Source organism: Diabrotica undecimpunctata, chromosome 7 (assembly GCF_040954645.1).
Source record: "Diabrotica undecimpunctata isolate CICGRU chromosome 7, icDiaUnde3, whole genome shotgun sequence".
Classification (NCBI taxonomy): Eukaryota; Metazoa; Arthropoda; class Insecta; order Coleoptera; family Chrysomelidae; genus Diabrotica; species Diabrotica undecimpunctata.
In genome coordinates this window covers 13873582-13888191 of record NC_092809.1, presented here as the reverse complement: position 1 = coordinate 13888191, position 14610 = coordinate 13873582, and the positions used below count along the sequence as shown (strand labels likewise).

Genomic DNA, 14610 nt, shown 5'->3' with positions numbered 1-14610 from the left:
TTACCTTTTTTTTTTCGTCTTTATAGAGGGGGGGTCTGGAATCTTCAAAAGACATCTCAGTCCAGGACGCCGCCTGACTAACTTTAGTGCAGAATTCGTTCTTCGTACTCCCGGCGATAGTTCCCGAGGTACTTTAAAATGCCCTCTCGTCGCCGAGTCTACGCCGAACGCCTACCTGCTACACCAGACCCTCCTCTGTCATCCAGCGATTCGGAAGCGGAATGGCCGCTGTAAGGCCGGCATCACTTCCGAATCACTACCTTTATTCATTCATTCTCCATTCATACACTTATATACATTCATGAAAAGACTTACCTACAGTATTATTTTGCTCAGTATCAGTATCATCAACTTGTGAAATATTGCTAGCCTTAAAAAATGATAATGTGATAAGTATCAAACTATTCATAAACATCTTTTTTTCAGATTCTTACTACTAGAGACTGGAGAATAATTAAAAATGGTTTTCGAAAACAGTGGAACTTTCCAGGACACTGTGGAGCAATCCACGACAAACATGTAGTCATTAAAGCACCCCCTGAATAAGGAAGTTTGTACTATAAGTACAGAGACAAACAGCATTGTAGTCTATATCAAGAATTAGAGAACGGTGTTCTACCAGAGGGTAATTTCCTAGTTGGCGACAATGCATTTCCCCTGAAACGATATTTATTAAACTTTTCCAGGAAATCGATTATCGTTAAAGCTTTTGAAAATATTTTCAGTATATTAGCTGCCAGATTCTGAATGTTTTGAGAAACCGATGCCCTATAGTTCTAAGAAAGTTGTTAACATAGTAAAGACCTGTTGCGCTTTTCAACAGACAAAATTGCAGAACAAACAGTATGAATACGCACTACACACAGAAAATTATGAAGCAGGAACTATTGTTCTTGGTAAATTTTGTCGGAAGCGGATATGTTCTTTGGCAGACAAGAATGTTACATTGAAAACTACCAAGCCATCAACACCAGACCATAATAGACAGACGTATATATAAATGTATTATAATTATTTTATTGTAATAATGGGTATAAGTAGATGGGTAGGTCATCATCATCATATAACGGGGGTCCTACGGCGATTGCCGCTTCCCGCATTTCAGCCTCCATCTTTTCCTATCTCTCCAATCTCCCTCTTCTAAGCCTCTAGATTGCATTGTTTTTGTAATTTCTCTTCTCCAGGAATTTGGTGGTCTTCCCCTTTTCCTTCTTTCTGGCGGGACATACATTAAGGCTTTCTTTGGCCACCGCTCCTCCTCCATTCTCATCACGTGACCATACCATTGTAATTGCCTTCCTTGTATTCTATCTGAAAGAGTATCTCTAATTCCTGCACGGTGGGCAGGACGCACGCATTCCTGCACGCATCCTCCAGATGGGTAGGTACTTACCAAATTATTTTCACTGTGTGTTAAAATTGAGGTTAAGTTTCGCAGGGATCCATCCAAAAACTGAACAATTTTACTGAGGAATATAAACCTCGTCAGTTTCAGCGCCTGAATTTTTGGACTCTCTTATTTTTTTTACTCCTGTGAGTAGGTCGATTTGAAAAGGAATGGATTTCATTAGAAAAAATCTACATTCAAAAATAGTAATATAGTAATGGTAATAATAATTAAGAGTTTATTGTATCATACTAATAAATATGCTTTTAATTCGTTTTATTCGTTTGTTTTTGTAATGTGTGGTCTTAATGCAAGTCCGTAATCCTTTCTTCCAGTCACTCCTTCATGTTATAATACCGATATGTTGTTTAGCGCTTCTACTTTTTCTTTAGTCTCTTTTTCTGTTTAGCCTTCTTGTCCGCTATTGATGCAAAGATTAGATGAAAAGCCATAAGTCATCTTGTAAAAAATGTCTTCTGGCTTCCGGAAATCCTTGGTAGCATTATAACTTTCTTAGTATAAACCTACAGCCCTTATTATTTCGGTTTCCACTTATTTATCCAAGATAAGTACTGTCCTTTTATTTCGCTTTTCTTTCCCAATCCTACATGGATTTTAAAATAAATTAATAACCAAATAACCTGCTTAAGATCCAAGATAAAAGAACGCTGGAAAATTAAAATTTCTGTCTCATTCATTAGTTTGATTATTCAATGTTTTATTAATTTTTAAAATAATTAACAAAATACTGTTTTGATGAATTATGTTCTTCTTCTACTGGTGCCGTACGCAAAGCAACGTGTTCATTCTGGTTGGGTTATGGGTAAGGATCCTTTTTACTATAATTTTAGTTTACCGTTTGTATTTTTGTATTATCAATAAAACTTAGGCACTTTATTTGAGTGTTATACTATTTTCAAACAGCTAGAAACACTTTCTTCAAAAGACTCTTAATTTGGTTGCCTATAAATATTGCATGTCGCATAAATTCAACCTGATGATGTCCCTTGGAAACAGGATCATATTTTAAAATATTTTTTATACCCCGATATTTTATGGCATTGGCTATTTCCTTTTCAATGAAAGTAATCTATTTTGAAAAATTTCCGGGGACTGGCCTACGGAGGGCCGACCGACCGAAGCTGGAGGTGAAACGAAGAGCGATAGCTGAAAACAGGAACTCGAAACTCGAGCAGCAGGGAAAGAGGCAGCAGCGAGAGGCGGCACGTTCGAGGCACAGGCACATCAGTCGGGGTGCAGGTGCCACGAGGTGATCAATGCTGCAGCGGCGGCTGTAAAATGCGTGTCTCCGATGGTTACCGTCGCCGGAGGAGGGCGCCCTCAAACGTGGCTCACGACCCTCGATCCGGAGCTAAGACAACACATACAGAACTGTCCCTGTCCGTGCAATCACATGGGGTACGGCAACTTTTTAGATTACCAGGTAAGTTACCGAGTGACAACTGCTCTAGACGTAGATTTAGTTGATGATGTTGTTGTTGGGTTGTGATGAGCACTTGCTGTTATTTATACTGACAGACAGCTCTGACAGGTCAACAGCCAATTAGTTTAAATTGTTTAATTGTTCCCCTTTGTTTAAATTTGTTTCATTAAACTAAACAATAAAATACATATTATAAAAAATTATTTGAAATACTTATTTTTTTAAGTTTGTGAAAAAATATTTTGAATACTTTTTAACAAGATTTGGTACATTATTTTAAAAATATAAAAATATCTTATTTTCTTAATGGTAATGAAAATTTTCATTTTATTTATTTATTTATTTTTTTTTTTTCAATAAGAATATCTTTATTACAAATAAAAATATTTCACATTTATTCAATTAATTAAATTGCTCTTTAAAACATTTATAAATGATTCATAAAATAATTTGACACACTTTGTGGTAGGTAGTTTTACTCTCTTCTTACACTATTTTAGTTTTCTTTGTTCGGTTTTGTCAATACTTTTTACTTTTATTTATTTGTTTTCTTCTCTTAGGGTAGATAAGAAGAAAAATAAATTTTGGTGTTTTCACCTTAACAGTTATTTTTATCCCATCGTTGTTTACCATCTTATTCTAACTGCTTATTACCTTATTTCCTTTCTTTGTTTATTCTAATGACAAAGTAACTTTTTGAAGTAACCTATTTAGAGAATATTTTTTTGATAGATGTTCCTTTTGCAATACGTGATGGAATAATATTATATAAATAATTAAAATTAAAATAATTAATCTTTGTTATTTAGAAAAATTTTTCAATGATTGTTCATTATAACAACTGTATTTTGTCAGTGTTCTCCTGAAATGTTAATAATTTTCTTATTTTAGTGCTCTTACAATTTTAAAAATACAAAAATGTGTAAATTGGTCCAACATAAGTTATTTTACAAAAGCCAGCTTTAGACTGTCCTTGAGTAGAACATGAGAGTAGAATATGAGAACAAAAAAAATTTGGCGTGCCACTAAAATTTTTCGACATACTAACATTAATAATATACGGTACAATATGTATTTCTTATGTAAATTCCACATTTTTCCGTTTAGTCAAGATAGTGGAGGTTTAAAAAATAACGTAATAAGTAAAACATAACAATAAACTTACTTTATTGTTAATAAAAATAAAATAAAAACGTTAAACAAAAAAACTTAAATATTTTCTTATTATCTAAAATTCAAATTATTAAACAGTTACTTATTTAATGTGGTATTTGAACTTGTATTTTTTTAATTAATTCATCTATATTGGGATTAATTTCGGAACTAGCCAACAGAATTAGATTTTTTAAATGCATTTCAGTTAATCGTGACCGATATTTTGATTTTATTATGTTCATAATAGAGAACATTTGCTCACAAACATACGTTGAACCAAATCTACAACAATATCTTAGAGCTAACTCGTGTAAATTAGGAAAATTGTTTGTTGGTACAAATTTCCAAAATTCAATATAATTGGGATCAGTAACAGTTGAAATAATTTCCCTATATTTGGTTTTTAGTATAGTGTGGTTCTGTAAATCAATAATTTCGATCTGTATTTCAGCTGAGTAACAATTGATATCTTGCAGAGAAATAGAAAAAGGATTTATGAAAAGGTCAACATTCATTTTGTCTTTTTGAAAATCTTCAAACCGGGTATTGAATGAACCTAGCAAAATATATATAAGGTTTTTAAATTTGTCATAATTTGGAGTTCTACTGACCTTGTTGGCTAATTCCTGCATTAATATGAAATGTGTCAATCTCTGTTCTCCAAAATCGTTACAAAAAAGCATAAGTTTATTTACAAAAGAAGATATATGACCAACTAGAGTAGGAAAAATACAATTTTTTCCCCGTAATCTTAAATTTAATAAATTTAAATGTCTCATAATATCAGTGAGAAAAGCTAAATCCCAAAGCCAATCTTTATCATTAAGTAACGAGCACTCACTGGGTAGTTCATTGTTTTCATGAAAATATTTTAAGACGCACTCCTTCAAGTTCCAAAACCTTTCGAGTGCATTTCCTTTGGAGAGCCCACACTGCAATGGAGAAGTAACTCTCCATCTTGCTCCGTTTCTTTCGCGAACAGTTCTAGAAATTGTCGTCGATTCAATGCCCGAGCTCGTATTTTGTTAATGCAGCGTGTTACAGGGTCAACAACAGATGACATGTTTAGGTCCTTGGCACAAAGAGCTTCCTGGTGAATAATACAATGGTACTTAAAAACTTTTCTTCCCAAATAGTTTTCCAGTAATGTAACAAACCCCTTTAGTCTACCAACCATGCAAAGAGCTCCATCTGTACAAACACTATCTAATTTTGACCATTCAACTTTGTTGACTTCGATTACGTTTTTAAGCTGTTGAAAAATGTCCTCTCCTGTTGTTGTGACTAGTTGGCGCAAATCCAGAAGCTCTTCGGCATTTTCAAAATTATCATTGGTATAACGGACAAAAATGCTTAACTGCGCATTTTCTGTGTTGTCACAACTTTCATCCAACGCTAAAGAAAATAATTTGCAGGATTTTAATCCACTTATAATTTGGGAAACAACATCCTGGCCCATATCATCTATACGGCGCATGACTGTATTTCGGGATAATGCAATATTATCGACCATATTTTTGATCTTTACATCTCCCACATTTTTAGCAAATATTGCCAGACTATTTTTAATTATCTCCTCTCCATCAGAGTAGGCTTTTTTCTTCCGGGCTAACAGCAGAGAAAGTTCATATGATGTTTTAACCATAGTTTCCATTTCATCACTTCTCTTCTGAAACAGTGACTGTTGGCTGGCTAGGGTTTTCTTTTTTTTTCAATAAAGTCGGCTCGCAAATGTGAACCAATAGGATATTTGTTGCTGAAGTCCTTATGCAGTTGTTTATAATGTCGTTCCAGGTTAAATTTTTTCGGAACTGCTACAGACAATCCACATATCAAACAAACAGGCTTTGAAGTATTACGATTAGTAAATAAAAATTGTTCTTCCCAAGCAGGTTGAAAATCGCGAATTGCAATATCATCTTCGTATTTTCGTTTTGAAGTCGAAGGCTTACTCGTGGACATATCGAACAAATACTTTTAAAATTTTAAAGAAACAATGCGCGATGACAAAATGTGCACATACAACGGGGCACTTTAAAATAAACTAAGCAAGGGTAACGCTGTCCTATTGCACATTACGACAGCTAGGATCACGTGCACCAATCGCAGCAATATCGCTCGATATATAAACCTACCAAGTTTCTTCTTATTATTTTTTGTTTTTCAAGTTTTAATTTTTTTTGAAAGTGTTTTAATCCAAAACGCTACGCGTGCCACTGATAGGACTCAATCGTGCCACAGAGTGGCACGCGTGCCGCGGGTTGGCCATCCCTGTTCTAAGAGAACACTTGTTTATACTTATTCTTCTTCAAACATAATTTTATTTAAACTTAACTTAAAGGTTATTGGAAAATATGTGGAATTCTACAGGGTGATTAATAACTAAGTGGTATAGCAAATATGCATTTTTTTTAAATGGGACACCCTATATATTTTTTCATACAACAATTATTTATTTTATATAATAAGGTAAACAATATATTGTAGTTTTTAAATTAAGGTTAATTGTAATCATTGACTAAAATTTATACACAGGGTGAACTACAAAACGAAATACGATTTTCTCAATTTTTTAAATAGATCACACTGAATTTTATTTTTTAGAAATATTATTTATGTATTTATAGCATTCCCTATACCTAAACTCATTAGTTTTCGAGATATTTTTAGTTTTTTTAACATTTCGGGAATACATGGGAATACATTCATTTTTTGCAAGTAGAAATAAGTATTGAGTATTGAGTGGTAATATAACAAAATTATTTTTATTCAATAAGTAACTAACAAAAAATATAAACCATAATAATATGTAATGAATGCAATAATTCATGTAATATTAAGGAAATAAGTCTAAAGTAAATGTTTAAAATGTCCACGTTTAACGTGTATACAAGTTTGCCACCGATATTCAAATGACCGAGTCACATTTGTTAACATTTGTAAGTCAATTTTATTAAAAGCTTCTCTTATTCTATTTTTCATATCATCTGGCGTTGTTGGAGGTTTCTGGTATACAAGGTCTTTTATATAGCCTCACATGAAAAAATCAATTTTGGAGAATTCCAGTGATCGTGGTGGCCACAGTTGGTCCTCCTCTGTCTATCCACCTCTTAGGAAAGTTATTTAGATCATTGTGAATAGGAGCAGTGTGGTGAACTGGAGCATCGGTACATTTTGCAGTAGTACTGGCAAATGATAATTTTGAAAATCCAGATATAAGGCACCATTTACACGGCCATCAAAAAAATGTGGACCAATTACATAATAGCCAACAGTATTGTAATATAGCCATAATAATTGACAATTACTTTAGTACGTAAGATACGTACTGAAGTAATTGTCAAAGTACAAGAAATGACCTTTTTCTGCAATTCTGTCAGATAAATGCATTACAACGCCTGCTGATGCACCAAAATGAGTATATATGGGCTTTGATTCTATAGTGGACCCTAGATATATTATAAAGTCATATACAAGATTACTTTGGCCAGCTAAAACATAAATGTTGATTCCCCATTTTTTGGGCTTATTCTTGATGTATTGTTTTATATTTATGTTACCCTTGAATGGTACTATTGGTACTATCTTTTTCTGATACTATCGTACAGGAAATGTACTTTCCCGAAGTGGAATTCCAACATATAAGGATCAATACATTCTAACTCGAGGATATTGTACATTTCCCATTATTACGTGTATCCCTATAAATTTTTTTATTTCATCAGGGGTCGTTGGAGAAAATCTTGCTATATGCTTGTTCACGAAATTATGATTTGTCATCTTAGCCATTATTGAGAAGATATCATCAGATATATACTTATTGAAAAAATCAATTGGTTCTGGTAAATCAACAACTTGCTCTGGAATGGGATCATAACATTAAAAAAACTTCAGTAGTTGTTTCTGGATTCATTTGATTTACTTCATCTTCTGTAACCTCTTGGTCGTTGTCTCTAGATCTTGAGAATTAGTTTCTTCTTCATCTGAACAGGCACTTTCATTCAGATATTGAACTATTTCATCATTAGTTTCCATTTGAGTATCATCCTCCCATCCATCATCTTCATCGTCAAGATCCGGAATATCTGAGTCATCGTCATTTTCAAGATAATAGAATAACTCCTCATGTGTACGTGGTTTTTTACTATATTTAGCCATATCTGAAAATAAATATTTCATGAAAGAACATGTTTTACACGAAAATATGTATTATTAGTTTTGTCACAAAAACATCCTTATTAAAAGCAGTTTGTACTTCATAAGATACATGTAATTGAGGTTCCAAATTACTATTTTGTATCATCTACATTTTAGAAACTAATACATACTATGTTAAATTACAATGTTTACCCTCCTATCAAATGTATATCCGCATTTATTCTCGAAAATAAACAACATACACAAACAGACTGTCCTAACCTCGTGCAATGTCACTCAAACCAAAGAATATAGACGCATGCGTCTATATTCTTTGCTCAAACGAACCAATTTCAAATCAGGTTATAACTGTCAATGCAGGTGTCTATTAATTAGACATGATATTTGACCGGCAAAATATTTTCTTGGGTATAAGTCAATTTCCATTGATGTTTGAAATCAAACATAATAAATGTACCTCTTGAGGTACAGTGTGACTGAAAGGGTTAATGATTCCTTTAAAAAAGTTACATTTCCAGAGAGCCTAAAGACAGCCATTATTATTCCTCTTCATAAGGGTGGTGAGAAATTGAATGGTTGCAATTATAGACCAGTGGCGGTTTTTAGGGGTAGGCAGGATAGGCCGGGCCTACCTAATAATTTTAAGAGCTTTAAAATTGAAAAACATTGAATAAGAAACAAAACTCACAAAAGCATTGTATGTGGAGTACCACAAGGTCCAGTATTGGTACCTCTACTTTTCTTTTTATTTATAAATGACAATAATAATTTAAAAATCGATTGAAATTTTTTTCTTTTTGCTGACGATACCAGTATCACCTGGAGCAACTCTTTATGCAACTATAACTTCTGATCTACTCACAATAAAAGCGAACTTGGATAAAACAAGAGTATTATCCTATAAAGAAGCTCTTCAACCTTTACTTCTTAATAACAACCAGATCAGTATCGTTGATTCTGTAAAATTTCTTGCCATTTTTATAGACAGCAACCTTAAATATTACCTTCATATCGATTTGTTAAGTAAGAAATTAGCCTCAGCCTGTTATGCAATAAGATCTGTTTGGAAGGAAATCAATTTAGCATCTTTCAAAATAACATATTTGTTTTGTTCGAGTCTTTCTTTTTGAGGTTATAGTACAACTTCCCAATCTGATTTTATTTGTAAATTACAAAAAGAGCAATAAGGTATCTATCTGTTTGGCCTCAGAAGAACAACTTATTGCAGAAACTACTTCAAAAATCACGGGATTTTAACGCTTCCCCCTTTATATATTTCCAAAACTTTGCTTAATTCGTAATCACCTACCTTCCACTCTTCCCCAGGAGGTTGTATTCTCAAATAACGATACTGGATATCAGACTCAGGTGTATAGAAAACCAACACACACCAACAGATCATACGAATCAAATCATAATATCAATATTAAAGAGAGAATCAATAAATCCTTATACGATAGAGCCAAAATTACTTGTTCTAACGAAAATTCATTCTTAGAGGAGAAACATTTGTTAATATCTGATTTATTAAATGCCTCTAATTTTTTGGTATCAATCTTTTTCAACGTCCATGACTCCATTCTGTGCTGTTCTACGGAATGGAGTCATGGACGTTGAAAAAAATTAATACCAAAAAATTAGAGGCATTTGAACTGTGGATGTATCGCAGAATCCTGAGAATATCATGGACCGAGAGAGTCACAAATGTCGAGGTCTTGAGAAGAATGAATAAAGAAAAGGAAGTCATATTTACGATCAAAAAACGAAAACTGCTATACTTGGGACACATTACAAGAGGCGAAAGATATGAACTGCTTTGAATAATTATTCAAGGGAAAATAGCAGGAAAAAGGTCCATAGGAAGAAGACGAAACTCCTGGTTAAAGAATCTACGGGAATGGTATAGCTGTAGCAGCAACGAATTGTTTCGGTCAGCAGTTTCGAAAATACGTATAGCCCTGATGATCGCCAACCTTCGGAACGAAGATGAATGAATACTAATGAATTTTCAAGAATCAACCGAAAGGAACAGAACAATTTAGAACGAGATCTTACAATATCCACAAAGAATAATACCAGGTAAATAACAATACTATACATAAAAGGATTATCAGAAAAACTTAAAACGATAGGAAATAAATTCAACATCTCAATAACATTCACAACAACAAGCACATTGAAATCTATTTTATCTAAAACTAAACCTAACAATGAACAAGAAAAAACAATGCAGTGTATTTATAAAATACCTTGTGAATGCGATCATTTTTATTTGGGTGAAACATCAAGACCAATAAATGTTAGAATAAGTGAACATCAATCTTGTATTAAAAATACAAAATTTGATAGATCTCAAATATGTTAATACGCATGGGAAAATGAACATAGTCCTATAGTCCTAAAAGAACCAGATGGTAAAAAGAGACAAATCAAAAAAGCGACTTTAATTATGCTAAATGAAACCAAATTGCATCGCAAATTCCTCGGCAGAATACAGTAGGGTCTGGTTAACCATACAATAAAAAGAAAATACCCCTATTAGTAAGTCAATACCATATCGAGGATCACCATGTCGGGATAGTAATATGAAGTTTTTTCCTGGTTTTTTTCCTCATGATTTACTATGTAATCACTAACAGGAGAATTTTACTGGATACAGGACGATCATCATTGCATGTGGTTATCTTTTGAAAGACGAATAGCATGCTATGATTTTTTTGACAGGTATTCTTAAGTTAAAGTTGATTTCATGTAATCGAATGAACTATCTTGCAATAAAGTAGTCCCAGAAACGCAACTCAGCAATATCATTTTAAAGTCGTCTATTTTAAAATATAAGTATAATATATGTCTGAATTGTGAATATAAATCTTATTCTTTGTGTGCCGTGCTTGTATTCAAGCTTTGGCTATCGTCATATTGACAAGCTGATGAAATGATTCTCGGTCGGCAGCTAGATGAAACACTTCCTCGACCGTTCGACCTGTCCATTGTCTAATGTTACGCAGCCAGGACAGTTGTTTTCTTCCGACCCAACGTTTTCCTTCGATTTTGCCCTGAATGATTAACCGGAGTAAGCGATATTTAGGTCCTCTCATTATATGACCGAAGTATTGGACCTTCCTCATTTTGATGATGTTGATCAATTCTCGCTCTTTGTGCACGGTCTCTAGCAAGCGTTCGTTAGATATGTGTGCTGGCCACGGGATTCTGAGCATGCGACAGTAACACCATAACTCAAACGCTTCTAATTTGTTAAGATTTTTTATTTTTGTTGTCCAGGTTTCACATCCACAGAAGGAGTGAAGAAGTGGAACCAGACGTAGCACTTCAATACTCTTAGACGTGTGGTCAACGACAGACTTCTACTGCATAATACAGAACGCCAGTTAATAAAGTTTTTCCGTGCGAGTTCTATTCTGGTCGAAATTTCCTCGTCACTTTCAAGTTTTGAAAAGTGACGTCACCTCGTCCTTTTGAATATAAATGAGTCAGATAAAATTAAACCATTAGAAGAACTTTTCACCAAGTAACAAAATGTGTTTAATTTATTAATGTTTTATATTCCGCTTCGGAAAACGAAACGTCAAAAATAAAGTTATTTTAAATTGTGCCTTATTCCCAATAAAAATAGTAATTACAGATTTTTCATTTTGTAGTTTTGTTTATGTCATATCGCGAACTAATGTTTTGCGTTTAAAAATATCGATAAACATTTTGATACAGTTATACCAAACTGAAAAATTAACATCTTTTTTGCACGCTATTTAATTAGCGGGTACAAGATTTGTGTTTTGCAATAGGGTAAAACGCCAGTTATTGGACACGAGATAGTTATTGGACATTACAGTGTTAACTTACGAGAATAAGATTTCTGCAAGTGCCAACAAGAGTATATTTCACTAGGTGGCACTACTCGTTTCTATATTACGTTCATTCTTATGTCTATGTTCTGCCTTTAACGGGTTCTGTGATTTTGGCGGTAAATATTTTTAGGTTATGTGAGTGAAGTGACATTTAAGCATTGTGTTAAGCATCTGCTCTGACTTTTCTTTAAAACTACGTGGTATTTTTAAGGTAAGATTGTATTTTTATTTAAAAGGGTGTAGTAAAGGCACTTATAGTCCCTAAGGTAGATCTGGTACAGTAATAGGGATTTTAATTCGGATTTAATTACATCTGTCCAATAACTAAACTAGAAAACTTGCTTAATTCTATTATGGGACACCTGTCCAATCACTAGAGAACCACACTTACCACATATTTCTACAATTTTCAACGGATTTACGTATAATTAACTGGAGATAGCAGTAAAATTAATTTAGTAATCGATTTGACAGTTATTGGAGAGCTGTCCAATAACTAAATTTGACCGTCCAATCACTAAAAATGGATTTTTTAGGATTGTAGTAAAATGCCTAAACTTAGAAAATATGATAAGATGAAACTTATAGAAGCTGTTAAGGATGTCCAAAATGGCACTGAATCATATAGAACAGCTGAAAAAAAAATATGGAATTCCGAAGTCCACTATAGAATTTAAATTAAAACATCCGGAACATAAAGATACACTTGGACCGTCTCCTATTTTAACTTGCGAGGAGAAGAATACTCTGGTTAGGTAAATTCATTTAATTTATCTTAACCCATAGCATTATTTTATTTTACATTCAATATTCCAGATGGATACAAGAAACTGCTTCAAAAGGTTTCCCCAAAAAGGCTAACGATTTAAAAAGCAGCGTGCAAAAATTTTTAATCGAAAATCCGCGCCCCAATAACTTTAAAGATAATCGACCTGGAGATGGATGGTTAAAAGTAAGTCACCAAAAAAATGTATTTTAATCTGTATTCATCGTTTGATTTTTTTTAGGGATTTTTGAAGCGACATCCAGGGGTTTCTAGAAGGACAAGTGAAGTTGTGACGGCAGCTAGCGCTTGTGTATCTGAACGAGACATCAAAAACTGGTTTAAAAATATTGAAACCTATGTTAAAGAAAAACATTTAGAAGAAGTTCTAACTGATCCATCAAGAATTTTTAATGGAGATGAGTCAGGATTTCAAATATGTCCATCTAATGGAAAAGTATTTGCTATGAAAGGTTTCAAAAATGTTTATAACGTTGAAAAAAGCTCTTCAAAAGAAAACGTCACTGTGATGTTTACGTTTTCAGCAGACGGTAAAATTTGTGTGCCTATGGTTATTTATCCTTATCAACGTATTCCTGAAAAGGTTGCTAAAGGTATTAATCCTAAATGGGGTGTGGGCAGAAGCGATAATGGTTGGATGACGGCAGAGACATTCTATCAGTATATTGCGAATGTTTTTTACCCACACTTAATTGAAAATAATATTAAGCTTCCAGTTATTCTTTTTGTAGATGGGCACAAGAGTCACTTAAGTTACCAATTAAGTCTATTGTGTAATGAACTGCAGATTGAAGTGATTGTACTTTATCCTAACGCCACAAGGATTTTACAACCCTGTGACGTTTCTATTTTCCGTCCATTAAAAGAAGCTTGGCGGCAATCAGTGAGAGAATGGGAAGAACAGCATCCAGGAGGGGTAGTGAATAAGGTTGTATTTGCTTCTATATTGGAGCAAGCTATAAAAAAAAGCTGTAAAACTGAAACAGTAGTAAATGGTTTCAAGGCTTGCGGACTGTTTCCATTTAATGCAGATGCTATTGACTACACAAAATGTTTAGGCAAGGAAGTAGTAAAAAATTTAATCATCAAAAGAAACCCAAAATGGACTATAATACTTTTGTAAATATCTTAGGTCCTGAAAAAGTTCATAGCTTAGAGAATTTAAAAGAAAATCCAAAGAATAATCTACCTAGCGATGATAATTTGAATTTGTTGTTCAAAATTTGGAATTTTTTTGAACATGATCCAAAACATTCGGATAACCCAATGGTTCTAAAAAATAGAGACACAAACATTAATATTATTCAAAATGTGGTTTTCACATCTCCCATTAAAAATACTGAAATAAAAACATCAGAACAGAGTGGTATTGAAAATGTAAATATTTCTGAGAGTAGCAGTACCAATGATATCCATTTTCAACAATATAAAACTAATGTTTATGACTTACCCTCTACAAGTAAAATTATTGTTAAACACGAATTGTTGGGAAACTTTTTAACTTCTCCTACTGTACCGGAAAGAAAAAATAAACGTAACACGGAACGACTTCCTTTTGCTGTTACATCTGCACGATATCAAGAAATGTTACGGAAAAAGGAGGAGATAAAAGAAGAGCAGGAAAAACAAAAACAAGAAAGGAAACGGAAAAGAGAAGAAAAATTAACCATAAACCAGTGTAGCAAGAAAAAGAATTCAAAAAAAGTCAAATGTTTTATTTGTTCAAATGATATTCAATTGAACAAATTAAAATGTGATGACTGTAATCTTTATTATCACGAATCTTGTATTCCTGTTAATCATAGACAGCATATAC

The 14610-nt window shown here is 33.2% G+C and overlaps 1 protein-coding gene across 1 annotated transcript in view; it reads left to right on the top strand.

The window, feature by feature from the left end:
• The first annotated feature begins 2664 nt into the window (after positions 1 to 2664).
• The window catches only part of LOC140444999 (dipeptidase 1-like), a 111911-nt gene continuing 99965 nt past the window's right edge, over positions 2665 to 14610 (top strand). The window contains exon 1 of the mRNA XM_072536768.1: positions 2665 to 2831. Coding sequence (XP_072392869.1) covers positions 2700 to 2831 — 132 coding nt within the window. The 5' untranslated portion in view covers positions 2665 to 2699. The remainder of the gene's footprint in view (positions 2832 to 14610) is intronic.